This window comes from Microtus oregoni, unplaced genomic scaffold (genome assembly GCF_018167655.1).
Source record: "Microtus oregoni isolate MIOR12 unplaced genomic scaffold, Mior012 000036F_ref0000092, whole genome shotgun sequence".
NCBI classification, from domain to species: Eukaryota; Metazoa; Chordata; class Mammalia; order Rodentia; family Cricetidae; genus Microtus; species Microtus oregoni.
Window position 1 is genome coordinate 18,229,034 of NW_024543095.1, and position 26,966 is coordinate 18,255,999.

General features: G+C 51.3%; 2 protein-coding genes across 5 annotated transcripts in view; one reads left to right on the top strand and one right to left on the bottom strand.

The window, feature by feature from the left end:
* Positions 1-15,090, top strand: part of Ttc7a (tetratricopeptide repeat domain 7A) — a 110,705-nt gene extending 95,615 nt beyond the window's left edge. For all 4 annotated transcript variants that reach the window (XM_041630983.1, XM_041630981.1, XM_041630982.1 and 1 more), the window contains 2 exons: positions 1,214-1,416; positions 13,152-15,090. In XM_041630983.1, coding sequence (XP_041486917.1) covers positions 1,214-1,416; positions 13,152-13,373 — 425 coding nt within the window. In that variant the 3' untranslated portion in view covers positions 13,374-15,090. The remainder of the gene's footprint in view (positions 1-1,213; positions 1,417-13,151) is intronic.
* Positions 15,091-24,090: 9,000 nt separating this feature from the next.
* Stpg4 (sperm-tail PG-rich repeat containing 4) overlaps positions 24,091-26,966 on the bottom strand; it is a 50,596-nt gene continuing 47,720 nt past the window's right edge. The window contains exon 7 of the mRNA XM_041631363.1: positions 24,091-24,207. Coding sequence (XP_041487297.1) covers positions 24,091-24,207 — 117 coding nt within the window. The remainder of the gene's footprint in view (positions 24,208-26,966) is intronic.

Sequence of the window (26,966 nt, forward strand, 5' to 3'; positions counted from 1 at the left end):
ATCTGTGTTGCCATCCTTCTGTGACTTCCGCATAGGCACCGGCTCCGGGAGGGGGCAGCCGAGCCCTGGGGGCCGCTTGGAAAGAAGACAAAGTGGGCCAGCAAGCAGCGTGTCTAAAAGCGTCTGGAGTGGGCGAACGCCTGTGCAGTGTGGGGCTGAATGCACAATTCTGTGGTCTGCCTGGAGATGGGAGAAACAGCACCTCTTCCCCTAGCCCTTCATGAGGATCTGATGCTGACTGCTGGCCGTGTGTGTGTGTGTGTGTGTGTGTGTGTGTGTGTGTGTGTGAGAGAGAGAGAGAGAGACAGAGAGAGAGAGAGAGAGAGAGACAGAGACAGAGAGAGAGACACAGAGAGAGAGAGAGAGCATTAGAGAGAGGCTGTGGGGGGAGAGGAAGCCGGTTCTGCAGTTGTCCTTCCTCTGTGAGGAACTGGAGCAAGGCCCTCCCCACCTCAGCTTCGCTGTTTATGGTGAAAACCCTAATGACGCATGCCTCCCTCTGAGCCTACCTGTGAGGGTTAATGAGACAGAATAGCTTGTGAGGTTGGGGCTTGGTCCCAGTCAGCCTCCTTCAGACCAGGAGGTAGCCTTGCCCCTGTGCCACTTGACATGAGCTTCGTGTCCTCAGCAGAGGCCCCAGATCGCTCTGTCCCCGTCCTCCACAGCATTTGGTTCTCCTGGGCTCCAAGCACGCTCCCACCTCATCCTGAGCACGCCAGGGCCCAGTATACGTTCTCAGTTACTCTGCTTCGAGACTGAGAGGCCTCCAGGATTGTCACCAGGTCTCTTCCCATCCTGCCCTCTGCCCAGAGAAGCAATGAACAAAAGCCAGGACAGACTGAGACCTGTGTCAAAGACGTGCAAGCAAGCAAGCAAGCACGCACTTAACCCTGGGCCACACTGTTCCCCAGTGCTGGGTCTAAAGTCAGGCAGCCTGACATGAACTCCATCCCTTATGCTCTCTCTGTGGTTCTGGGTTTCTAAAGTGGGATGGTGAAAGTACTTTCTCTAGGGTTTCTGTGGCCTTGGCTGAGGCCGTTTGTACCCCGCATGGTGACTGACAGAGTGGACACTTAGAGCACTTCACAGCAAGGTAGCCCTGGGTCTTGACTCCTTGGCTCAGCCTCAGCTTTATGGGCTCAGGGATGTGGGCTGAGGCCGCTCCCTTTGACTAAACCCCCACTCACACTTCCCCCGGCTCCTGTTTTCACAGCTGAGCTGTTCATGGAGCAGAGACACCTCAAGGAAGCAGGTTTCTGCATCCAGGAGGCTGCTGGCCTCTTCCCCACCTCTCACTCGGTGCTCTACATGCGGGGCCGGCTGGCTGAGGTGAAGGGCAACTTGGAAGAGGCAAAGCAGCTGTACAAGGAGGCGCTCACAGTGAACCCGGACGGCGTGTGCATCATGTACAGCCTGGTGAGTCATCCTGCCTCCTGCCACCTCCTTGCCCGTCGCTTCACCCTTCAGGCTAGCACCTTGCTGCTACCGCCGCTGCCACTGGGCGTCTCTAGAAAGTGACTTCCTGCCAGCTCTGCTGTGAGAGGTATCTTATATGTCTTATCGGTGTGAGCTGTTTCCCTCCTATCAGAGTCTACATTGATGAAAAAAATCTAGAAGGGTTGGTTGACATTTTTTGTGGCTTCCATGTTGTTGTGTAATTCTCTATGTGATCTACATCCAAAGATTCCATGGACACTTGTTAGAACCTTACCCTGGGAGCTAACCCAGACTCTAGACATTTCCCCAAATGCTTTGTATGAGGGTCCTCAGACTCTCCCCAACCTTTGAGTTGCCTCTTCCATTCCATAGGAGCTCTGTCTCCTTAGGGTGCTCAAGGGTGAGCCACGTCAGGTCTAGCTTGAGTGTATACTGCAAATGGCCCTGGGTCATTAGACGCCAGTTCTAGAACATGGATTCCGGACCCGGGTACCAAGGGCACAGTGACACACCTACAACACCCACGGGTAGGGAGGTTTGGTAGCCTGTCTTAGCTACCTTTTACCTTAGGTGATCATGGGTAGTCACTGTCTCTGAACCTTGATTTTGCTTATCCATACAGTGACGATTCTACAGCCTGGGAAGCATCATTGTGATTCTTACTCTGTAGAATTAGACTCCAAAGATGACCTTCCCCTTGCTTTCTGTAGCTGCTTCTGGAGAATGGAAATCAGGACAGGTGGAGTAGCAGGAAGCAAGCCCACCCGCAGAGGCACGAGTGGTCTTGGAAGGACCTTTTCGGAGCCCATAGTTATCTAGGTCCTGTTGAGGTCTGGGTTCCAGTTGGTTGCCCTCTCACCTTGAGGATGGCTCTTGCAGTGCCCCTGACTTCCGGCACAGGGAGATCACAAGGATGGGAATAGTTTCATGTGGTCAGAGGGTTCCCACTGCCAGAAGGGGACGCAGCCCCGACAAGAAGCCAGAAGGGTTGGGTTTCAAATTGGGTTTAAAGAGTTTAGGCGTATACTAAAGAAATCACTTGAGAGACCAAAGCATCTTCTATTATTTCTACCCAGTAGCCCTTGAAAACAGAACCAAGCAAACATTCCCTGCTCAGCCCTCGCTCCTGTTGTCAGCTTTCCTCTTGAGTTGTTTGAATTTTGAGCCCCAGATAAAGAAATCGCAGGCCACATCACACAGCCCTGTCTCTTCTCATAGCTTCCTCCCATCCTGTGGACAGCCCAGCTGGCATTTGGTGTTTTTACAAGGCACATCCCCCTTCTCCTGTGTTTCAGACATCAGCTTAGCTGATTAATGCCTCACTAGGGGTCATGTCCAGAAAACCTGATTACTGAGGAGGACCGGGCTGGCATGATTCACGGATATGAGCCTGCGGTCTCAGCCCTCAAGCCCAGCAAAATCCAATAACAAGAACAATTTGGAAGTAACAGTGTACCATTTTTCATTTATGCTTATTATTGTTTGTAGCTATTTTCTTGAAACTGAAGCAGTTGCCAACCATGGGTTTCCATGGTAACTGAATAGCTGTCCAGAGTAGCTCCCTGCAGATGTTACTGAAATGGTCCCTTTTCTCTTCCTGGGGTGCCTTGCTGATTTAATGAAATTGGAGCAAGTCGGAGCCAGGCCTGCCCACCCTCAGTTTCCAGCAAGCAGAGGGGCAGTCGGCTCCTGCGTGGGCAGCCCATCCCCTTTCCACAGGCTTTGTTCCTGCCAGCATCCCACACATATGCATAAAGAATAGCAAATTGCAAGCCTGGAGAAGATTTACTAAGCATATTTTCCTAAAGACGTGTGAATGCTTTTAGCATGTTGATTCGAGTGTTCCCCTCATCTAAATGTCTTCCTTGTGCTGACCCGAGACTCGGGACATCAGGGCTCTCATCCTGGGTCTGGCCTTGGTTTACTTGGGGGTCTTAAGGAGACTTAACTTCCATGTCCCCGATGCCCCCTTTTGTAAATGGATAATAATGGTCCCTAGACTATAGTGTTCTTCTAATCAAATGAGATCATGCACATGAAAGTCTGCAGTGAAATAGGGAAGGAGGTTTAGACAGCATACAGACCACTATTCTCCAGGCCCCTCCACTGACAGACATTGGTAATCAATCACAGCATAGCTCTGCTTTGAAACATCAGTGGAGCCTGGGATCTTTAAAATATGATATAACACAGTGGAAAGTATTTCTAGTGGGTTAGGCCAGTTTGATATTTCTACCAAGAATTGATTGTAAAACCATCTGCAGAGAATGAGAGAGACATTGTTTTGTGTATTCTGGGATAGATGCATCCTTAGAGAATTATCCAAAGAAAAGAACAAAGAAGGGTATTGATCCCCCACCATGAAGTCACTGCCAAGGCAGATTCCTAGGGAAGACATTGTAGCTGTACAACACCACTGAGCCTTTACAGAAACACTGCCTATCGTAGGTGTAAGCAGGAGAGCTATCCTTTCCCGTGGGATTTCAGCCACATACAAGCCTGGGCTGGAAAATTCTTCTGAAGTCATGGGGAAGTCCCCCTTGCCCAGAGTCTGGAAAGAGGAGGGTGGGGATATTCCTAGGGTACTGTTTAGGGGCCAGGTTTGAACCCACATCATAGGGCAGGGCTGGCAAACACCAGGAGAAGAGAAGACACCTGTGAAGGTGTCTAAGACAGGGACAGGTGTTTTGCTGCCCTGTCTGCCATCTTCCTCCCAAGATGCGATGGGGGAGCTCTGCCTGGTTTTGACTTCACCCTCCATGCAAGTTAGGAATCCACGTCAGACCATGCATGAAGGCATTGCCTCCTTGGCAGTTCTATGTCTGAGGTGGTGGGGGAGAGGGATGACAGGGACATAACGCTCTACTGTGCCCACAGCAGACTCCAGAGCAAGAGGATCCCTGATCCGTCTAGTCCTAGAGGCTGTCACAGGTAGTAGGAGTGTCTGCCAGGCAGTCTCCACCTTCCTCCACCACCCGAAACCCTCCTCGGCTAGAGTACTTGAACTCTGTGTGTTGGCGGAAGGCTATAGCTGACATTGTGTGCCCCATGTAGTATGAGTACAGAAGCAGAGTCTTTATCAGTGTCCACGGAGAAGGAGGGTTGGTCTTCAGGGAGGGCAGGAAGGAACCCCAAGCTCTTACCCTTCATCTCTCTCACAGAACTCCTCGGTAGCACTGGACACTTCCAACACAGTGGGATACAGGAGCCTAGACAGTAGCTAATGGTCTGACCAAGCCAGTGAGAGCCCTCTCAGGAGGGTGTTCCTACGTTGACACCTTAACAGGGAGGGTCATCGATTGTTCCTGAGGCTGAGGTTGACGTTTGACTCCATTTCCCAATACAATGAAGGAGAACATCATTTTCCTCCGTCTTTCTGAGTTGCTGCATTCACTCCCCACCCCACCATACAGAAGTCAAAGGAACAGAAGAAGCAGACAGTAGTAAATGATTGGGGGCTGGGGGAAGTGACAGTCTCTGAGGTTGTCTGGAACGCTCTCCTAGACAGTCTTCAGCAGAAAACCTACAGTCTTAGAGATGTGCCAAGACAAAGGAGTAGGACCTTGACACTCTAGGGACAGCAGGTTTGGGGAAGCCAGATGGGACGCTAATGGTGGACAGAGGCTCCTCGTGAGTGTACTCCTGACATTCTAACGGGCCCTTCTGGGGCCCATCAGGACCTGATGTTGAGTTCTGTAACCAACCTTTGTCCCTCTGTAGAGGTGAAGGGGACTTTGTAAATATCTTTCTCCTGTGTCTGCTTCTTTTCAGCTGCTGTTAGCTCAGAATAGCCTTCTCGCCAAAGTGGTGTATGTAGGGTTAGTCCGTTCTGCAGTCTCAGCTCCACTAAAGACTCAAGCTCTGGCCACAGGTGGGCCCACTCCCTCCACCCTTGGCTTGCCTTGGATTGGAAGGTGCTTCTCTGCTCTGGAGACAACTCAAGGCACTCAGCCCTGAGGGGGCATGCAAGGTGTTGTGGGTGTAGCCCCTGCTTTGTTCTCCCAGGGACGGACTTCAGAGACACAGATTCTTGCTCTCTTATGGGGGACTAGCTGCAGGTTCTCCCAGAACCTTTCCTCCTTGGGCACCACAGTCACAGTGGGAAACCCTTCCGTACCAGCTTTGGCTCATAGTCTAATGCCCAGGGATGCAGATGTTTTCTTCCATCTGCCCTGGGAAGGCAGGGAGATAGCAGTGTTGCCACCTCTCTCCTCCTTGATGGCACAGTGACGTAAACTATTCTCCTTCATTGATCTAATCCTCAGTGTATATCAGCCGCGTGACAGGCTCAGGAGTGGCTGTGGCCCCAGAGACGTCTTTGCACACCTTCCCCCGCCCTGCCGCCCCCCCACCTACAGCACTGAGAACTGGGTTCTGAGGCCAGAGAGGTGGACTCTGGTTGTAAAAGCCTGTAGAGCATCCCCACCCAGCTCTCCCAGTCCTGGAGGGGTGGTACCAGATTCTCAGAGTGATAAACCAGAGATGGCCAGCCTTGTCCAACCATAAGTTATGAGAAAACTTAGGTATTATGTTGCTAGGCTTTTCTTTTTTCTTTCTTATATCAAAGGGAATATAATTTTGGCCCTTGTGACTTCAAAGCATGCCTTAGGGCTCAGAGGAGCTGGAAGCTGTGCAGACAGCATGGGGTCCCACAGTGGCAGCAGCCTGAGCTAGTCCTACCTTTTCCCAAGTGGGCTTCTGTTGGACTACATCATATCAGTGTGGGGTAAGGGTCTTCGGTGCAAACTGCCTTGTAGTTCCAGGGGAAACTGATGATCAGTTGGGAGCTGAGGAGGGAAGGAGGGAGAGGAAGGCCGAGACAGAGGTCAGAATTCCCTTTGGAACTGCTTCTAGCGCTGGCTAGCTAAGATCCCAGTACAGCAGCTGGCTTCAGGAGAACTGGCTGGCAGTTGAACGTGGCTTTCAAGCCTACCTGACCTGCACTTGAGGTTCACCTTGCCTTGCTCACTGTTTAACCTTGGCCAAGGTTCCTGCCTCTCCAGAGGTTCAGTGTTCCTGTCTGTGAAATGGGGATGGCTCTGCCTAGTATATAGGCTGCTGTTAGAATGAGCATAAGTCATCACGTAAGGTCCTTCTCACTCTGAAGTGGAGCCCCTGGGCCATGTTCAGCTGCTCTCAGTTGAGCCAAGCTCAGAGGCATGTTGCACCAAATCTGCTCCTCACCAAGTACCTCAGAGAGAGGTGGCCAGGCACAGGTGTTCAGGACACAGGTCCCACGTACCCTGTGAATGGGGCCGAATGAACAGAATGCAAGGCCATGCAGACCTTAGCTAAGGAGAGGAGTGGAGTGGATGCCTCCCAAGAGGCCCCAAGCCGGGGGAAGGTGGGGATTGTGACCTTGCCTTGGCTGATCTGAGGTGGTTGAAGAGGTGCCGTGGTGGCAGGCTTTGGCGAGGCTCTCTGCTGGTTCTCCTGGCCCTGCGCTCTGGGCTGTCACCCTGCCAGGCTGGTTCAGCATCTGTTTGCTGACATTACAGAGGAAGAGTGGCTGAGAGGCTGAGAAGTCAAGCTTGGTGCCCTGCCATTTGTAAAGGTCCCCTAAAGTTGGACAGAGCGATGACACATGACACAGACCTCAGGGCCCCCAGACCCATCTGCCTCGGTTGCATGTGTCCTAGGTCACAGGGGCCAAAGCGGGGTGCTAATGGCTCTTCAGGGGAGCTGTAGTGGATGGCTTGAGGAGTACAGGCAACTGAGGGAATGGGAAGACCAGAAATTTTGTCTTTGGGGAGAGTGGGGGTGGGGGTGGGGGGCTGTGGAGGCTGCGCCTGGAGAACCATCGATTGAAGCTTCTGTCTGGCAGACAAGTTCATTCAGTAGGACCGTCTTGGCCGTTTGATCCCCAGATGAAGTGATTTCATTGGAAGTTCCTCTCCACGTCTCCCTGGAGGCATGCTCCTTGTAGCAAGCAGAAGCGGAGGGCGAGGTGCTAGTCCAAGGTGCTACCTCCCCAGCATCAGACAGGCCAGGGTTTAGAATCTCCTCCACCCCCACCCCTCCTGCCCAGCTTGCCTGGCTGGGCACAGGTTCAGATCATGATGACAGTTGGGCACAGTTGACTCGATTTAGCTCCAGAATCCATTGTATCAACAAAGGAATGGGAAAGACTGTCTGGGGTTACGACAGAGGGTAATCACTAATTAACCCCCTTGTCCAATAAGCCACCCTGTCCTCAAATGGCTATTTCTCACTCCACTGAAAACGCAGCCTCCTACTCTACCCCTGGGGACTTCAAAATGAGTCAAGGCCAGTCTTGACCAGAGGTGAGCCTGGCAAAGGCTTCCATTTCCTGGTTTGCTGTGAGCCAGAGTCACAAGATATGACCTGCCTCTGGGCAGTCCAGTGCTTTTGGCCTCTTAGCCCAGAGGCTTCTCTGAAGACAGCCCCATTCAGTCAGAGAGGCCAGCTGGGTCTCCGGGCTAGGACACTGCACTCCAGAGACCCACAAAGAGAAAGGAATGGGCATGGGCTTGGCAACACAAGCGCAACAGCCACCAGCTACCCTAGAAGACCCCTCCTAGGCTGGGCTCCCAGTGGATCTGGGCACTTTCTCAGCAAGGGCCTCTTCAAGAGACATGGGGTTAGTATATCACTTGGACACAAGGTGGACCTGGGAAGAGTTGTGTCCTTTGCTTCCAACAGGGAAGTGGAACTGGCCTAGGACTCTAGTTCTGGAAGGGGTGTGGGACAGAAGGGCGCGTCCCCAGTCTGGTTGGGCAGGCTGAAGGTGACACCCCTGATCAAACCTGGAGCCAGGACTGACCTGGAAGCAGGCAGCCTCCCCAAGTCTCCTGAAGAGGCGCCTTCCAGTGCAATGGCTCCTCCACGCTGCAGCGTCTTCACACAGGGCCACCGGGGAGCTGCTGTCTCCAGCAGCCTCCCAGCTGATTCCCAGCTTCCCAGCTGGAAAGGCTGTTACAGAATTCCAAGAATGTGCCTGGAGCTCAGAAAGAAAATTCCCAAAATAGCTTCTATAAATACTTTAGGGCAGGGGTGGGGAGGAACAGTTTGTTTGGCCCACAGCTGGCCTAGAACTAAGTACTGCTTCCCAGGGTAGGCTCCCTAAGAAATGATAGAGCCATGCCCAACCCTGCCTGGCCTTCCTGCTGTGCCCCTACTTTAGGAGACGTCATGGTGGGGCACTGGATCAATGGGGATGAGACAGTGTTAAGTGACAGAGCTTAGAAAGGCTAGTAAGACACTCTCTACACCAAACTGTAGCCTCAATTCTAATCTGTAGCTCAACAGAAAGCCTGGCTCCTAACAGGGAAATGCCCTTAGACCCTCAGTCTCCAGACTGTCTTGAGCAGACCTCAGCAAGACACAGGTCCCTCAGGATGCCCTTGAGGCTGAGCCAGGTGTCTCTGGCTCTGTGTCCAGGTCCCTCCTACCTGGCTTCTGTTGAGCCTGCTACCCTGCTTAGAGCAGAAAGGCTGGCAGGAAAACGTCGCTTCCTCTCACCCTAGAGTACAGGCCAGGAGAGGCACACAAGAGTCCCACAGTGACCTAACGTGGTATGGAGGTGGTGTTATGGTTTAAGTAAAATGCTGCAGGTTCCCTGAGGGGTGCAGCAGCAGAAACGCTGCAGGTCCCTGAGTGGCAGCAGTGCGCAGTGGGCCATGAGACCATGCCGCAGGTTCCCGAGTGGTGGCGGGCAGCGGGTCCCGAGACCACAGTGGGCCACGAAGACAGCTGGATCCCAGGCAGGAAGCTGCATGGTGGGTGAGAGACTGAGATGGGTGGGCAGAGGAAGTGAGTATTTATTTGGTGGGTTATGGAAGGGAAGGGGAAAGGGAGAAGGGGGAAAGGGGAAGAACAGAGAGAGGGAGAGAGAGAGAGAGAGAGAGAGAGAGAGAGAGAGAAGAGGGAAGCGGGGAGAAGGGAGCGAGGCAGAAGCTGCCTCTTCGAGAGGTGCCACATTAAACTTTGAACAATTTAAATAGGGACGGGAGACTGCAATTTAGCCGCGTAGGCAGATGGGAGACTTACAGCAAAGATATCATCAGAACTATTTCTGAAGTACACCAGTGACCAGATGCAGCAGGTCATTCTTCAGTGGCAGGGCCCGGAGGAGAAAGTGCCAGGGATTGAGAAAGATAGGAAAAGTAGAAGGTAGGAAAGATAAAAGCTGGGGTGGGGAGGTCTTGACCTTTTGCTTGCAGTCTGAGCCCCTTCCCTTCCGTCTCTCTCCCAAAAAGGCAGCTTCTGCCTTACTCCCTTCTCCCCACTTCTCTCCTTCCCCCCTCTGTTTCTCTCTCTCTCTTTCTCTCTCTTTCTCTCTCTCTGTCTCTCTGTCTCTCTCTCTTTCTCTCCTCTTCTCCCCTTCTCCCCCCCCCCCCGCCTTCCCTTTCCCCTCCATAACCCACTAAATAAATAATCCAGCTTCACTATGCATGGTGTGCCTTTCCGTCAGTCTTGTGCCCTCTGCCCACTGTCACCACTCAGGGACTTGCAGTGTTTTATTTTTACCATTACAGGTGGTATCTCTTAAGGTTTGCTAATCTCAGGAAAGGCTTCCTAGGAGAGCAGAGACCTGAAATGTGGATGAGGGCAGAGGTACCCACCCTGAGAGCTGGGGAAAGAGGGACTAGAGACAGGGATTTCTGGAGACTGAACCTAGGCCTGTCCCTCACCAGTGGTGGCTGTTTCTAGCCTAAGTGTGCCTTGCAACTGTAGTATCCCATGGTCACAGATAACTTGTACATGGCTACCAAACCCAGTCATAGCACCACTGTGAAGGGTCAGAAGCTAAGGGCCTCCTTGCGGGACTAGATGGCTCTCAGCAGATGAAGGACAGGTGGGGGCGGAGGGGATGACACACAACTCCACTGGGGACGTGTGTGGATGGGATGGAACTGAGACACCAGCTCTGTGTTCCCACCATCTCCCTGGAGACCTGTTCTCACAGCCAGTAAAGTGCCGGGAGGGTGCTGATAGACCCTGGGGACAGAGCCAGGCTGGGGACAGCAGGTGAGACCTTGCATCTTCCTGTGGTTGGGTCCCACCCAGTTGTCAGGCGGCAAACAGTGCTGAGTTGCTACCAAACACAAGTGCTGCTGGTGTCAGGGGCAGGTGGCCACAGATTCTGTTACAGGCCTTGGGCCTCCAGCCTTAGCCTGACCCCAGCCTGGCCTGGTGTCTTCTTTCAGGTTCTAAGGTCAGCATGTTGGGGCAGGAGGGCAGGAGCCAGATCCACTGCGCAGCCCTTCCTAACAGAGAGGATCCTGGCGTCTCCCCGCCTCTAAAGACATGGGCAGTGCTGGCCTTTCCCTGCCCCACACCCACGGTACCCCTCCAGAGAAGCTGGCTGTGCCTTCTCCAAATCCCTCCTTCCAGAATTCTCAAGGGCCCGGTGAGGAAGGACTGTCCCATCCCCCAGTTCACAGATAAGGAGAAGGTTGATGACTGCTTGCTGGGGTCACAGTACATCAATGGCAGAGCTGGGATTCAACCCAGCCAGGCTTTCTGGCTGCTGAGCCCTGGCCTCTGACCTCTTCTGAGACTCACGTTCAGCCAGCAGACACTCTGGCTCCTTCCCATACACCCATACCTTTCCTTTGTTTTGGTTTGGTTTGGGGTTTGGGTTTGGGTTTTTTTTTGTTGTTGTTGTTGTTTTGTTTTTTAGGACAGGGTTTCTCTGTAGCTTTGGGTGCCTGTCCTGGAACTAGCTCTTGTAGACCAGGCTGGCCTCGAACTCACAGAGATCTGCCTGCCTCTGCCACCTGAGTGCTGGGATTAAAGGCGTGCGCTGCCACCTCCCAACATGCTTTTGTTTTTTGTTCTTTTCCTCTTTGTCGTCCTGGGATTGAATATAAGGCCTCTCACACACTGGGCAAGTGCTACACCACTGAGCTACACCCCCAGCTCCCTCTGTTTTGATATGGTCTCACTAAGTTCCCCAGGGTAGCCTAGAACTCTGCTGCCCAGGCAGGCTTTGAACTTGTTATGCTCCTGCCTTGGCCTCCAAGTTGGCTGGGATGACAGGCTTGTACCACCAGGCTCAGCTAGAAATTCAAACTCCTCTGCGATGGAACTCTTCTTGCCAGTAAAACATGCTGTGCAAAAGAGGGCCAGCAAGCAAGCTCAGAGTGCCCTCTCTGGTAGGCCCTGCTGGCCACCTCCGGCCTCTGTGGTCAGCATTCACAGGCCTCATCAGACCTCCCATCTTGGTGTCTGGCAGCCATCTGCTAGCACCTTCCTCCTCCACCCTATGGGCCCTGTTCCATCGTGAGCTACTCAAGGTCCTGCCCCAGGCCGGGCCCTGTGGACGGAACAGTGTGGCCTGGAGCACTGCTGGCCAGCCAGGCACTGCCCTGGTTCTGGCAACCCTGAGTCAGCAAGCTGTGTGTATCTGGTTAGATGCAGAGTCCTTGGAGGCTACACCCTGCCCCCACCTGCTCTTTACAGCTTGAGGTTGCTAAGTCCTTCCTTGGGTGTGTCTATGCTAGGGTCAAAGGAAGGTGCCGTGCTGGAAGTCAGTTCTGCCTCCCTGCTTTCTGGCCCCAGGACTTCCAGCCGGCACCTCTAGCCTTTTCCCAGTTTTCCTGAGTACCATCTTTCTTGCCTAATTGGTCATGTTCCAAGCTCTCTTAGGACTTTATGAAGTCAGCCATGTACATCTTTCCTGGTGCATCTCCATAGCAACCGAAGGCCTAACTCTCTGGAGCTTAGGGAGGAGGAAAATAATCCAGCTAAAAATGTACATGGCCGTCAGTGGGCGGGCTGCAGAGAGGGGGCTTCAAGCACAGAGTCAGCTCCCCACACTCACCCTGGTCCCTTGCCTACCCAGGAAGTCAGAGCTGGAGATTTACCTCCACTCTTACTTCTGGGTATCTTGGGATGCCTTCAGAGCCTGGCCGGATATCAGTGAATAGCCTTTCTGGGACCTGAGCCTTCCTCATGCCCCTCCACCCTGTCCCTTGTACCCAGTATGTGTTTGGGGGTGGGGGGAGAGTGTTCAAGGCTGCCAGTTTCACTTCTCCCCCCTTTGCGACAATTGCTGGCACTTCCTCCAGTTCTGGTAATAGTCAGTTGAGCTAAACAGCTAGGCCGTGCTTCCTGCCTCCTGACCTGGACTTCCAGGTTCTACATCCCTGAGCCTCTTCTAACTCATCCCCTCAGCAGCTGCTCTCCCTCACCCTCTCTCCCTCCCGTGACCCTCAGCTGCCAGCGTGGGCTCTGCTGGGTGCTTGGCTCTGATGCAAGCAGAGAAGCTTCCCCTCCTTGTCACAAACTAGATGTGCCTTCGCTCCTGGTGCTTCTGGGGTGAGGGGCAGCTCCATGCTGCAGGCGGCATGCTCCTGGCTGCATTTCTTGGACAGCTTTGCCTCCACTGACTCATCTGAGCTGCGTCATCCGAAATAGCCATGCTGGGATATTTTTCGTTAACTTTCTTCCCCATTTGTTGAAGAGTGAACTGAGGGCCCAGAATCTCCCACATGGAGCCACTCAAAATCAGGTCTAGACTTGCAGGCCTGTCTCTTGAAGGAACCTAGTTCCTCCAGGGCTAAAGCAGGGTTTGGTCAGGGACAGAGAGGTTTTGCATGAATAAAGGACGTGGTCATTTGTCTGTGGCCAAGCCAGACCTAGGGCCTCTCTGGCTGGTAGCCAGGAGCAAGCTGCTGCTGCCCTCTCTGGTTGCTAGGCTCGCTCTGTCCAGGTCTTGTTAACCCTGCCCTTTGCTTCATTTCTAGGGTCTGATGCTGAGTCAACTGGGCCACAAGAGCCTGGCTCAGAAGGTGCTGCGGGATGCTGTGGAGAGACAGAGCACCTGCCACGAAGCCTGGCAGGGCCTGGGTGAGGTGCTGCAGGACCAGGGCCAGAATGAGGCTGCCGCCGATTGCTTTCTCACTGCCCTGGAGCTGGAGGCCAGCAACCCCGTGCTCCCCTTCTCCATCATCCCCAGAGAGCTGTGAGCCTCTGCAGAGGCTGCCGGCCGTCCAGTGTGCACAGCAGACATAGGCAGGGGGCAGGGAAGGACGGCTGCACTCAGGTGTGGGCCTCAGGGAATAGATGATTAGTGAACGCTTTCACAGGCTCTGATGCCAGTTCTCCACCCACCCCCCCACCCACTGCAGGGCCAACTAGGCCTGAGATGCCATCTGAAGCTGGGTGGACAAGATTTGCATCCAAAGCAAATGCATTGCTCCCTGGAGGCCGACATTGTGGTGTTGCTGAGCACGGGGGGGGGGGGGGGGGGGGGCCTTTAGATAAAAGGTGTGTTTGGACCCAAGCCCCACCGTCAGATCCCCGATACCCCCTCTCCGGATTTCCTGGTTTTGATCTTGAGTTGGTGTCCCATAGAGATGAACCTGCCAGCTGCCCTCTGGCTGAGCCAGGCTTTTCCTGGCCTTTCCTGGTACCTTGGGAGACAAACTGGCTTAAATCTGACTTTCCAGAGCTGTGGCATGCCAAGAACCTTGGACACACTTCCCCCATCCAATCCCAGGGCAGTGCAAGCTTGGAGATTGTTCTTGGGCCTTGCCCAGGACAGCCACAGCTTGAGGTCCCGGATACAGGGAGGAAAGTGGGCTCCTGGGTTCCTGTGAGACTGAATTAGCACCGTTGATGCCCAGTGTTGCCTCTGTGGGGAGGTTTCCTGAGAGCTACGGGTACTTTCTGTGTGCCACCAAGTGCCTTTGGGGCTCATATCAGGCCAGGCCTCCCAAAGGCTTCCATTTTCACCACTCCCGTCTCCCTGGAAACATGCCCCAGCCAGCAGCCTCCATGTGCCTTATACCAATGGCCTCTAGGGTAGGCCTTGAAATACAAAGCAGGGTTCTGACCTAGCCATTTCTAGTGCCTTGAGTGCACATTTCTTCAAGGCTTTCCCTGCAGTGCAGGTCCCTCTGGGGTGAGGGACATGGAAGTGACAGTTTCTAGGACTTCCCCCAATACACATCCTCATTCCCAGCCCAGTTTTCATGCTGGGCTTTGTTGAGTGACCCATACCCCAGCTTGGTCTTTAAGCTCCCCTCTTCCAGAGCCCCACAGAGCCCGTGCTTGGGTGGATGGAGGAGGATGGGGATAGGGCCAGGGGCCAGGCAGATGTCCCTCGCTGACTTGTCAGCCGGCCATTTTGCCTCTGGAACTTCCCTTAGGAACTGTCCCCCATGGTGTGGCAGAGAGTCCCCCTCTCCCCTGCACTCTGGCTGGGTCTCCCTCAGTTTCACCTTGCTCTCGCTTGAGAACGTAGGGTGTTGAGAGCTGCCTGGTTTACCATGGCCAGCACAGCTTCCTGGATGGAGCAGACCATTGGAGCCTGGCTTTATCCTTTACTGCCTTAGCACTGCATGTCCCCTCTTGTCCCCAGGGAGCTGGTATCCCCTGGTCACAGCCCCAGGCCAGAGGGAAGATATTCGGTCCTTGGTCTCTTGGTTGAAGGTCTCTATGTGTATGTGTGTATATAAATATGGATAGATATATATGCTAAACATCTATATTTTTATGGAATTCTGTTAGAAAAAGAGTAAAAACTAAGCAGATACTATTGGTTTATCTTGAAGAGATGGTTAGTCTGAGCAGTGGGAAAGACACCAAATGCATTCTGACTTAAGTGTTCCGTCTTTGGAGGCCATGGGGGACAGGGCCCAGTAACCTTGGAAACTGAATAAATGACCCTTGAAGGGGAAACTGGACTGTCTGAAGCAGTGTGTTCATTCTTCTGGCATGCAGTACAGTGGAGAGGAGGGTCGCATCAGAGGAGAGGCTCTGAAGGCTGCACTTGGAACCTGGGAAGGTGGTGGAGGAGGGGTGAGGCAGTGAAAAAGAAGGCCAGCCTCCAAGGTCTGGATCTCCAAGAGGAGAGCCTTGCGGGGTGAGCTGTGAACCTCTAGGATTGGGGGTGATTGGGCCACATCCAGATGGACCTGTGGCTGAGAAGCTCACAATAATGCATCTGAAGTAATTATACCTCAGCAATTATATAATTATAAAAGTACAAGTTAATCTACTACAAAACATGCACCAAAATTGTTCAAAGAATGATGTGAGTTCTCAGGGAGGCTCTGAGTTATCATGACCCCGAGGGATTGCCTCCTGCACCCTAGAGTGGCAGACAGCCCCAACACTGCACCCCGCCACCCCATACTTTAAGGACAGCCATTATGTGACTTTCCCAGTGCCCTCTACTGTCCCAGGCTCTCACTGCAATCACCCTCCGTCCCTACTTCTACGGTGACCTTGTAACATGGCATTGGTAGCCTAGAGAAGAAGGGCTTTTGGGGGAGCCCAACTGTTTTTGAGATTTCCCCCATTCAGTAGTGGGGTTGTACATTGAACCCAGGCCCTTAAGCGTGGCAAGCATGCATGTGCCTGCTACCACTGAACGACATCCCCAGCCCTCTCTCCACTTTCCTTCAAAGGCAGGATCTCATGTAGCCTATGCTGGCCTGAAGTCAGGAAATAGCCAAGATGACCTTGAACTCTTGATCCCCTTGTCTCTCCCAGGTGCTAGGATTGCAGGTATTGCATATGAAGGTCCAGCTCTGCGGACCACGGACCACCTTCCTAGCTCTTCCTTGGGCAGCACGCACACTCTAGTGACTGACAGTGGATCTCATGTTACTTGTTACATGCCTGAGCCTTCAATGTTCGGCCCTAAGGGCTGCCATAGACACAGTGGTGGTGTCTGCCAGTCTGGAGAGAGGCTAGAGGGAAGGGCGGAGGCTCAGCCTTCCGTTTGAGAAAGTGTTGCCCTGCTGACCTGGAACTCAGGAAATGTTGGAGGGTCAGGCAGTGGAGACTCACCGAATCTGGGCATTTCCTGACACCCCCGCCCTACCCCATTCAGTGCACAGACCCTGTGCTGACAGCCCTCACTGGAGAACAAGAAAGTCAGTTTTGTATGCAAGCCCATTGTGCCTGCAGAAGGGGACATAAGTCTGCCTAAGTCTGAGGACAAGGCTTGAGACGCGCCTTGCATTGCTTCGCTCTGGGCCTCAAGCCCACCCACCACTTTCTAAGGCATACCCCCCGACACACATGTGGGTGTCTGAATTAACAGTGCCAATCTGTAGACACGAATATGAATGGAATTTCAGCTGTCATCACTCCAACTCTTTTTTGGGTACCAAAGTGTTCATTGTTGTACCGTACCCTGACCCGGGACTCAAATATCATCACCATGCAAATGTCTCTTGGCCTTGGGAATCCTCCCACTAAACAAGCCTCCCACTTGCCCACCCCACAATGCTGAGCCTAGGGGTCTAGGGAGATGCCTGGAAAGTCTCCACTGTGCCCTGCCAGAGATCCTCTGGAATTGTCACCAAGTGCTTTTGGTTGTAAAGACAATGGGTTCCCTGAAGGTAATGCACCAGGCAACAGTTGCTCCAAGGAGCCGTAGGTCAAGCACTGGGAAACAAGAGACCTGGGACTAAAGCAGCCATGGCCTCCATCCTACCCTGACAGAGGCAGGACAGTGACACTGTAGTTACTAACTGAGTTGGAACCTCTCTTTGTCCTCCACTGGTTGGGTGGCCTTGAGCAAGATGCTTAACCCTCTCTGTACCTGCTTTCTCATCTGCAAAATAGCAAAGGAATAGCACCTGCTTTGTGGATTATGATTATATAAAAAAACATTTTTGAGGACTCTGGGCTGGACACCACCACACTGGCCCTCAGTCCCACTGTCCCCTGCCTTGCTCCTACAGCACCAAGCCACAGAGCAGTCTGTTCTTGAGCAAGAGAATCCATTTGGCCATTTGTTGTACGGGTCACTTGGCATCCTATAGACTGGCTTCACTAGGGGGTGAGTTATTGCCCTGATCCAGTCAATTGTGACACAACCCCCAGGACACAAAATATAGCAGCTTATGTAATTAAAATTCTATTCCCTTCTGAGATGTTCCACCAGCTAAGTCCTTCCTAGGCAAGGCCTTCTGTTTAATGGGTACAGCAAGGATCCCTCTGGAGGGGCACACAGAGAACACACCCAGCTGCGTCTTTGTCCTCATCACCTGTGGAGCTTTGGTGGGTGCCTCTCCTCCTAGGTCCTCTCTTGGGATGAAGGTGGCGATGACGACCCTAATACACATCCGTGCCCAGCACTTGGCCACTTACATGACACTGGACTCACAGTCAACTGCTGATCACCCCCTTGGTAGTTCACAGCCTTGGTAGGAGTGAGGCTCTGTCCCAAAGAAAGAGATTATCATGTCTTATCCACCCTTGCCTGAGAATCCAGGGTCTGTACTCTGTCGTCTGCCATCCTCCAAAGACACAAAGAGCTCAAGGGCTCTGGGAACAGAGACAAGAAGTTTCTCACTGCCACAGTAGAAGGGAAATGGGCTCCTGGACACTGGCACCATAGGAGTCTTCTCTGACAGTGTCCTGAGAAGGTCATATCAGTCCAGGGACCTTGTGCACCTGGAAGCGCCCTCCCCACTACCAGTGTCACCAGGATGTCTGGCAAGAAGGGGACAAGACAGAGCTCCATACCACTCATCACCTAGCCCCTCTGAAGCCAGAGCAGTAGTTCCTTAAGCAAATGTCACTCAAGGAGTGTGGACTCCCCAAACACTGATGGGGTTCAGAAGATGCCAGGCAGCAGCTGGAGGTATGGGAACTGTGTGTCGGGCTGTGGAACTCCAGAACCCTGATGTCTAGTTGACTGGATGGACCGGTGTGGGTCCATATGCTGGTCCACAGGCTGGCAGATGGACTGGGCATACACACACACAGGGAACCAATCCAGGTACAGATTGTCATCATCCCCTTGTTCTCCATCATGACTCTTCCCACTCTCAAATATGTCCTTAGACTTTGGGGAGCTGTCACTCAGTATCTTCTAAACCACTATTTGATTTTGAACCCTTCGAGGTAAGTATGCATAGAAACTATGCCCTTGCAGTCTTCTACACTTTGGGGTGCCTTTCAAACCCAAGTTTGCTGTCTTACCTTTGACCTAACGCCCCCAGCTGGTCCTCTGTCCATCCTCCCACTTTACAAATAGTACTTCTGGTGTCCAGGATCCCAGAACCCCTTTAGCTGCTCTCTCTAGTCTCTCCCTCTCTCTACCTCCTCTGGCCATTACCATCACGAGAGGAGGCAGCAGGTCTGACTTTCATATAACCGGAGGACACAGAGGGATGCTGCTCCTGGTGGAAGAAGAAGCTAAAGAGCAGCAGAAGTCATGGCAGAGAGGACAGAAGAGAAGACCTGGAGGACGGGAGCAGAGCGAGGAGCAGGTGGATATCTACAAGGGGGAACTCTTGGGTCTGGAGATAGGCAGGTCTTGTGCTCTCAAAGGCACCAGGAAGGCAGGAGCTCAGGCTCCATTTCATTCCTGTGCCTCTCCAATTCCAGCAACTGAACCGACTTCTCAGAATCCTTACAGTGACACATGAGCCTGGAAAGTTCCTGCGTGTCTGGTGGGGACAATTCTGTATTCTGTCAATTGCATTTTAAATAAATGCTGATTGGCCAGTAGCCAGTCAGGAAGTATAGGCAGGATAACCAGATAGGAAGTAGAGGCGGGACAATGAGAACAGGAGAATTCTGGGAAGAAGGAAACTTTCTCCATAGTCCTGTCCAGACACCAAAGAAGCAGGATGTGACCTGTCCCGCTGAAAAAGGTACTGAGCCATGTGGCTAACATAGATAAGAATAAGTTAATATAAGTTACAAGAGTTAATAAGAAGCCTGAGCTAATGGGCCAATCAGTTTATAAATTATGGCGACCTCTGTAATTTCTCTGGGATCTTATTGGCTGTGGGAATAGGGCAGAACAGAAACCCCAACAAACAGACCCTCATGTTACATGTGTCTGTTCCTAATCAGCTGCTAATCACCTCTTTGGTAGTCCACAAACTTGTGGGGAGTATTGGGAGGCTCTGTCCCCAAGAAAGAGATCATTATGTCTTACCTACTATTACTTAGTTTGTGACAGTACTAAGAATACAGGGCTTATACCTTTTAAAAAATTAAAATTAAATTAAAATTTTTTAATTAAAAAATTAAACTAAAAAATCAATCTAGGACTTTGCACATGCTAGACAGGTGCTCTACCACTGGACTACCCTCAGCCCCTCCTATATTTTATTCTGTTACAAGGTCTTAACTTTCCCAGGCTAGTCTTGAATTTGTAAATATCCTGTCTCAGCCTCCTGAGTGGATGAGACTACAGGCCTGTGCCAAACAAAAAAAATCCATCAGCACTGTCAACACAAGGACCCCCCTCTGCACCGTCAACACCATGATCTTCATCAATAAGACTCTGGGACACTTGGACCATCTGACAATGACAGATTCTTTATTTTTTCACTTTGACATTCAGAGTACTGGGCAGAAATCACATCGCGTCAACACCCGTCGCGGGCCTTCGCGATGCTTTGTTTTAATTAAACAGTAGGTTAAGAGCATTGCCTGCTCTTCCAGAGGTCCTGAGTTCAATTCCCAGCAACCACATGGTGGCTCACAACCATCTGTAATGAGGTCCGGTGCCCTCTTCTGGCCTTCAGGCATACACACAGACAGAATATTGTATACATAATAAATAAATAAATATTTAAAAAAAACAGATCTTTTATTTTTATGCTCAACCAAGTTGTTCTCGGTATACTATTAAAACCCTTGAATAATGCGGGGAGTGGGGGAAGCTCTGTTAACCAATCACCTTTAAGAAGTGGAACCTAGTTAAGGCATGGCTACCTGGAGCCCAGGAAGAAAACTGGGATGGACTAGGTGCGCGCTCTCTCTGGGTGATTACCGTGGAACTCAGACTTCCTATTCTTGTGGCATGAGTTTCCCTTTATAACAATTAAAAATATAATTGTTTATCTTTAAGCTGGCCCAGTTATTTCCCGAATCAAGCAAACAGTTACAAGCTGGCACTGTGCTCCCTATCATGGACCGAGCCTCTGAAACTATAAGCAAGCCCCCAATTAAATGCTTTCTTTTAAAAACTGCCTTGATCATGGTGTCTCTTCATAGCAATAGAACAGTGACTAAGACATTATCCAGTGTGATGGCTGGTGTTTTCAACTTGAAAAAAATCTAGAATCACCTGAGAAATTAATCTCCGAGCATGCCTGTGGAGGATTATCTTGTGTTAATTGATGAAGACAGACCTGTGTTGATTAGGACCTGGGTTGCACAAATGGTGGGAGCAAGTTGAGCATAAACAAGTCTGTCCTGCCTGGTCCCCGCAATCGTTAAGTCCCAAAGAAATCACACAGAGGTTTACATTAACTATAAACTGATTGGCCCATTAGCTCAGGCTTCTTATTAACTCTTACAACGTATATTAGCCCATTATTCTTAGCTGTGTTAGCCATGTGGCTTGGTACCTTACTTGGTGGGGCAGTCACATCTTGTTTCTTCTGTGGCTGGGACAGGACTGCAGAATAGGCTTCCTTCTTCCCAGAATTCTTCTATTCTCATTGACCCGCATCTACTTCCTGTCTGGTTGTCCTGTCTATACTTTCTGCCTGGCTATGGGCCAATTAGCATTTATTTAAAATATAATTGACAGAATACAGACCATTTTCCCCCACCAAATAAGCATAGATTACCTCATTGTCTCTGCTTGTCTTAGGGTTTTATTGCTGTGAAGAGACACCATGACCATGGCAACTTTATAAAGGAAAACATTTCACTGGGCCTGACTTACAGTTAATAGGTTTAATCCATTTATTGTCAAGGCAGGAAGCATGGCAGATTGCAGGCAAACAGGGTGCTGGGGGAACAGCCATGTTCTACATCCAGATCCTCAGGCAGCAGGAAGAGAAAGTAACACTGGGCCTGGCTTGAGTATCTGAGACCTCAAAACCCGCCCCCACTGACATACTTCCTCCAAAAAGGCCACATCTACCCCAACAAAGTCACATATCCTAATAGTGCCATCCGTATGGGCCTATGTGGCCCTTTTCATTCAAACCACAACACTGCTCTTGACTATGGATGTGACTACAAGCTGCCACCTTGACTTCATTCACTGAGTTAAACTGTACTTGAACTATGAGCCCTTCTTCCTTAAGTTGCTTTTCAAGGTGCATTTTATTACAACAACAGAAACATAAAGCACACTCCCACCAAAACCTAACAGAGCCAGCCAGCAGTAGGATCTGAGTCCTGCTGTCCTCCATAGGGCCAATCTGGTGATCCTCCTGGACCTAGGAAAGGACTTTCTGCCATTCTGCCCACCCACAGCTGTGCTCCCTCCCGTGCCCCTCCCCCATCACTTTTGCAGAGCCACACTTCCCTTGCTGCTTCCCTCAGCAAACGTTTATCCCTGCCTTGGGCCCTTGCCCAGATGGTGGTCCTTGCCCCAATCAGCTTCCTCTTTTCTCCCTGTTCATCTCCTGGGTCTCTGGGGCACTGGCCAGGCTCCCAGTCTGCATGTGTTGGGGCTTGGTTCTGCTGCCTTCTCCCTCCACTGCACACATGTGGCAGGTCATAGTCCTCCTCTGGGCACGGGCAGTGGTCTGGCATCTTTCAAAGACTAGAGTTGGTCTTTGCATGAGAGCTGTCACTCACATGAGGACATTCTTGAAGCCTCTGAACCCAGGGATTCTCTGGAGCTGCTCAGCATAGCTCCTAGACTCCCTCTCAGGCCTGGTTTCCCTTACTGCCCTGCCAAGTTCAATCCCATGACCCTTCACCTCTGTCCCAAGCCCCTCAACCCAGGCACAGCACCCAGCACATAGTAGATACTCGAGATTTTCATTGCCTTGGAATCAGAAACATAGTCATGGGCACCTAATGGGATCATGCACACTCACTGATTGATTTTGCTACTGTATGCAAACGTAAACCTAGATATCGTATGCAATATGATATGATATATATGCATATATACGCAACACCTATGTCATTGGAATAGCTTATGCTTCTAAAGCCGTGATGAACAAAACATAAGATTAAATCGAATACATGAAAATGATGCAATCAAGAGTGAACACGAGATGCCTGAGTTGCTATGGGTACAACGTAGTATACTGGGGTGTTTGTGTATGTGTGTGATAGTTGTGCGTGTGTGTACACTGGTGTGCATGGACACACAGGCCCACGCCTGCGTGGGAGACAACTTTGAGTATCTTCCTCTATCGTTCTCCATAGTATTTTTTGAGACCGTGTTTCTCACTGAGTCTGGAGGTTGCCATTTCAGCTAGACTGACCAGTCAGTGAATTCTGGGATCTTCCTGCTGTGTCTTGCCCCCCTACCCCAACGCTAGGGTTCTATGTATTTGGTCATGCTCAGCTTTTATGTGGGTTCTAGCACTGGAACCTACTTAGAGCCATCTCCCTATCCCATAATATACTGTTTTACTGTGAACTTGCTTGTTTTTTTAATAGGTAAAAGGCTTACACTCTAAACTAACGATAAATGAGCTGAGCTGAGGCTTGGTAATAATCCCCATGCTTATTATACACAAGGTCCTGTGTGTGACTCCCAACACACACACACATGCATGTACACATATACACATATATGCAACACACATACACACATGCATGCACACACCCACATACACACGTGCACACACACAGGTTTAACATACAGAAAATGATACAAGGCAAGAGAAGGGGGTAAATCCATATTACAATAATTAAACCAGTAACATAGCCATCCACGATCAGGCATTTTCTCTGTACAATAGCTATAATGTATCTATGACTAAAATTCCTTCCTGAGGAAGATACAAATAATACCTACCCCACCCCTCCTAAGGTTCCGATGACAAACTGAGGTAAAATTCTAAAGTTCACTCTGGGAAACCAACCAGTTTATTAGGCTTGCTTACAGTAGTGGATGAGGATTCACAGACAGAAAAAAACACGGGTGGCCTTAAGGCAGCCACACTGGAGGGTCTGCAACCAGTGTGGCTGCTAGCGCCCGCGTGGCTGTGTAGATGACGACTCCCTGCCTAGTCTCTCCCATCTCCACACCTTGGTGCTCCCCACTAAGGCCATGTCCAACTAGGACAGAATTGCACATGAGTGGCCGGGTGGCATGGTGAATACTCAGGGGACCCGTGATCGGGCCCCTCCTCCTGAGGGAACATCCGTGTCAACAGGCAGTGACGACGGTGCCTGAGAGGACAGTCCCACAAGTACCATACTTGCACAGTCCCAACAGACAGGCCAATGGCTTGGTTTATACCGATGATTATACTGTGTACTAAACACAGCACACAAACTTTGTACTACCGTGCACCACAGTGTCACAGGCAATAGAGGCTGCTCCTTTGTACTGTCTCGAGACCACTGTCATGTGAATCCGTCACTGGCCACGATGTTATCTGTTGTGTGGCACTAGCCATGGCTGAGTCAAATTGTTCTCGGGAAGTTGGAAGAGAGAATAGTGACACCTTTTGGGAGCCTGCCAAGTCTACCTGTGGGCTGATGCAGCGGACCCATAGAAGCCTTCAAGGGGGTCTGGAGATCTTCCAACATTAGCACGATAGAGAAGGTCACACTGCACATAGCCTGGACCAGTCTCTGGGACAGCCCTCCTCTTGGATTAAGCAGAGCAACTGATTGCTCAGACTAGGACCCTACAGGATGGTCACCCAAGCAACTGATTCAAGGTCAGTCCCCACAAGAAACGGGCAAGGTCACAATGGGAAAGCTCTTTCCAGACATAAAACCTTGCTAAAACTCAAAGTAGCATGGCGCCAATGTTACTTTATTTTAAAAGCCAATTGTGTTATTGAAGAAGAGGCTGTGTTCTCTACCCATTTTGGCGATGGTTGGGGACTGCTTAGGGAACTGTCTTGAAGCTGTGTATGCTCCCGGGCCCGGTGTTTTCTGAAACAAAACAAAAAAGAGGGGAGGGGGCTGGTGAGATCGACAGTCTTAGCTCCTGTGTCCAGCTGCTGGATGAGCTGTGGCTGACTCATTCCCTGCAGGCAGAGATAAAGAGTGTGTCTTGAGACCTGGAGGGGCTTCTGTTGGATTCACTGGGAGGCTGGGAGGTGCCAAGACAAAGGCAGGAAAGCCACGGACCACGGACACCTGCTGGGGGTGAGGGCAGGGCTACCCTTTCCAGATACCTCCAAGTGTGATTTCTCCCAGTGGCACTGGCCCAGGCAGTTCCTGTCACAGAGGATGCCATCTTCCTCCTGACTACTGTCCCTGGTCTAGTGGCAAGTGGCTGGAGAGACTGGATTCTGCAACTACATGTTTAAGCCAAAAGCCCCAATTGGTTCTCATGTTCCCATCACTGGCAGTATGACAGACTGAGGTGTATCTTAGCCCCGTTTGTGGACTCTGTGACTCTCATTGTTTCTTTTAATTGTGTGTATGCTTGTGGGCATTTGCACATGGGCATGGTTGTGAGCCTCCTTCACGAGTCCTCTGCAAGGCTCTTAGCCTGAGTCAGCTCTCCAGCCTGAGTGCTCAGTTTTAGACATCATGTGTTCATTTTGTTGACTTTTTTTTCTTATTTGCTTCTTCCTTTTCAGGACAAGGTTTCTCTGTGTAACATTCTTGGCTGTCCTGGAACTCACTTTGTAAACCAGCTGGCCTCGAACTCACAGAGATCCGCCTGCCTCTGCCTCCCGAGTGCTGGGATCAAAGGCATGTGCCACCACCCCGCTTTTTTTGTTTTTTGTTCTTTCAAGACAAAGTTTCTCTGTGTAGCCCTGGCTGTCCTAGATAGAACTAGCTCTGTAAACCTGACTGGCCTCAAACTCACAGAGATCTGCCCGCCTTTGCCTCCTGAGTGCTAGGATTAAAGGCGTGGATCACCGCCAACTGGCTGTTGAAATTCTTAAACAAAACATTTTGCCAAGTATTCAAAGTCTGTCTTTAGAGCAGAAATGAATGCCCTTTCCTCAGCCTGAGACCAGTTCTTGGTCACGGATGGTCATGTCAAAGACGTACACACACACATTCTCGAAAGCCAAGTTGTCTTCATCTCGGGCCCCTTGGAAGAACACCAGTGTAGTGGGCAGGGGCAGGGGTTTCCAGGCATGGTGGTTTGCACTTAGGTGGAGGCAGAAAGATCATGAGTTCAAGACCCAACTGGACTATACAGTAAGACTGTGTCTAAGAGAGAGAGAGAGAGGGGGGGGGGGGGACTTCAGAGGACTGAGTTGAGGCCCCAGCACCCAGAGAACAAGGCAAGCATGATCTTGAATTGCTGTGACTCCTGAGACAGAACAACTTCTGGGGCTTGCTGGCTGCCTTCTTAGCTGAAATATGTGCGCTCTACATTCAGGGAGAGACTCTGCTTCAAAAGAATAAGGCAGGGGTGACAGAAACGGTCAATGACTCTTCTGGTCCACACACATGCTCTCTCTCTCTCTCTCTCTCACACACACACACACACACACACACACACACACACACACACTCCACAGCCACATACACACACAAACGAAAAGGAGGAAAAGAACATCAATGATAAAGGCTTCCAAATCCAGCAAACCTGGGTTTGAGTCCTGGCGCCAGTACCCAGTATGGCCCTAAGCCACCAATTTGTACAGTGTTTTTGCCTGGCAGGGGGACACAAGGCTCACTGGGGCCCTGCCAAATCAGACAGTGCTCTGCCCAGCCAGCCCCCGGCATCTTGGCTCCATCACTGCCATCCAGTATTCTCACTCCTGGTCATGCCTGCCCTTCCTTGCTCAGTCTGTCTCTTTGGGAGGCAGCGGGTGGAAACAGCATCACCCCTGAGCATGGAACAGAGCAGTCAGCCTGGCAGATGACATCAGCTGCCTACAAAAGCTGCCTTTTAAAGGCAGGATGTTTGCTTGGCCAGAGCAAAGGAGCAGCCTGGAAATCTAATCAAGTCCTGGCCACACGTCAAGGGAAGCGGAAGCCTTTATTAGCGCTATTAATGGGGACGCAGCAGGAGCATGCAGTACTGGAAGGCCGGCCCACAGAACAAGAGACGGGCACGCACACACAAAGCCACCCCCTCGGAAGGCTGCCGGTTGTGGCTCTGTCACCCTGTCATCCTACTGCAGAACATCCAGTACAATTCTCCAGTCCTAATTTTGCTGTCACCAGGTGATCTTGAAGTTTTTCTCTAAGAGAAAGGAACAACTCCAGACACCAGACCCTACTTAGTGGACACTGTCCTTTCTAGCAATCTACTCGGTTTTCTTGGGAGTTTAGTTATCATGAGAAAGGCCTGACCTATAGACCCAGTCGGATGTCTGTTTGGAGTACTGCTGATGCCACCAAAGTATGGAAGTTCTCCAGCTACTTGTCCGTCTGTCTGTAATCACACTGACCCCGTGTCTGCATCACATCTCCAAACAATGGACCTACAGCCCAGCCACTCTACAGTGGACATTTTGAAGGCACCAGCCCTTGCCTTAGGGTTACTTCCTCAGCCCAAATTTCACGTGTCCATAACTGAGAGACAGGGCACAGCTTTGGGTGTGATTGCCCATCTCGAGGCCCCTATCCTCAGCCTGTAGGATACAGAAATAAATTAGGTGGGGTGGCAAAGGACTAACCTGGGTACCTGTGGGCAGCTACTGCCACTCAACTCCTAATCCTTGAGCCCAAAAGTCTACTCTTGGCTGTCCCTGTAAGGTCCATAAACCTTCAAA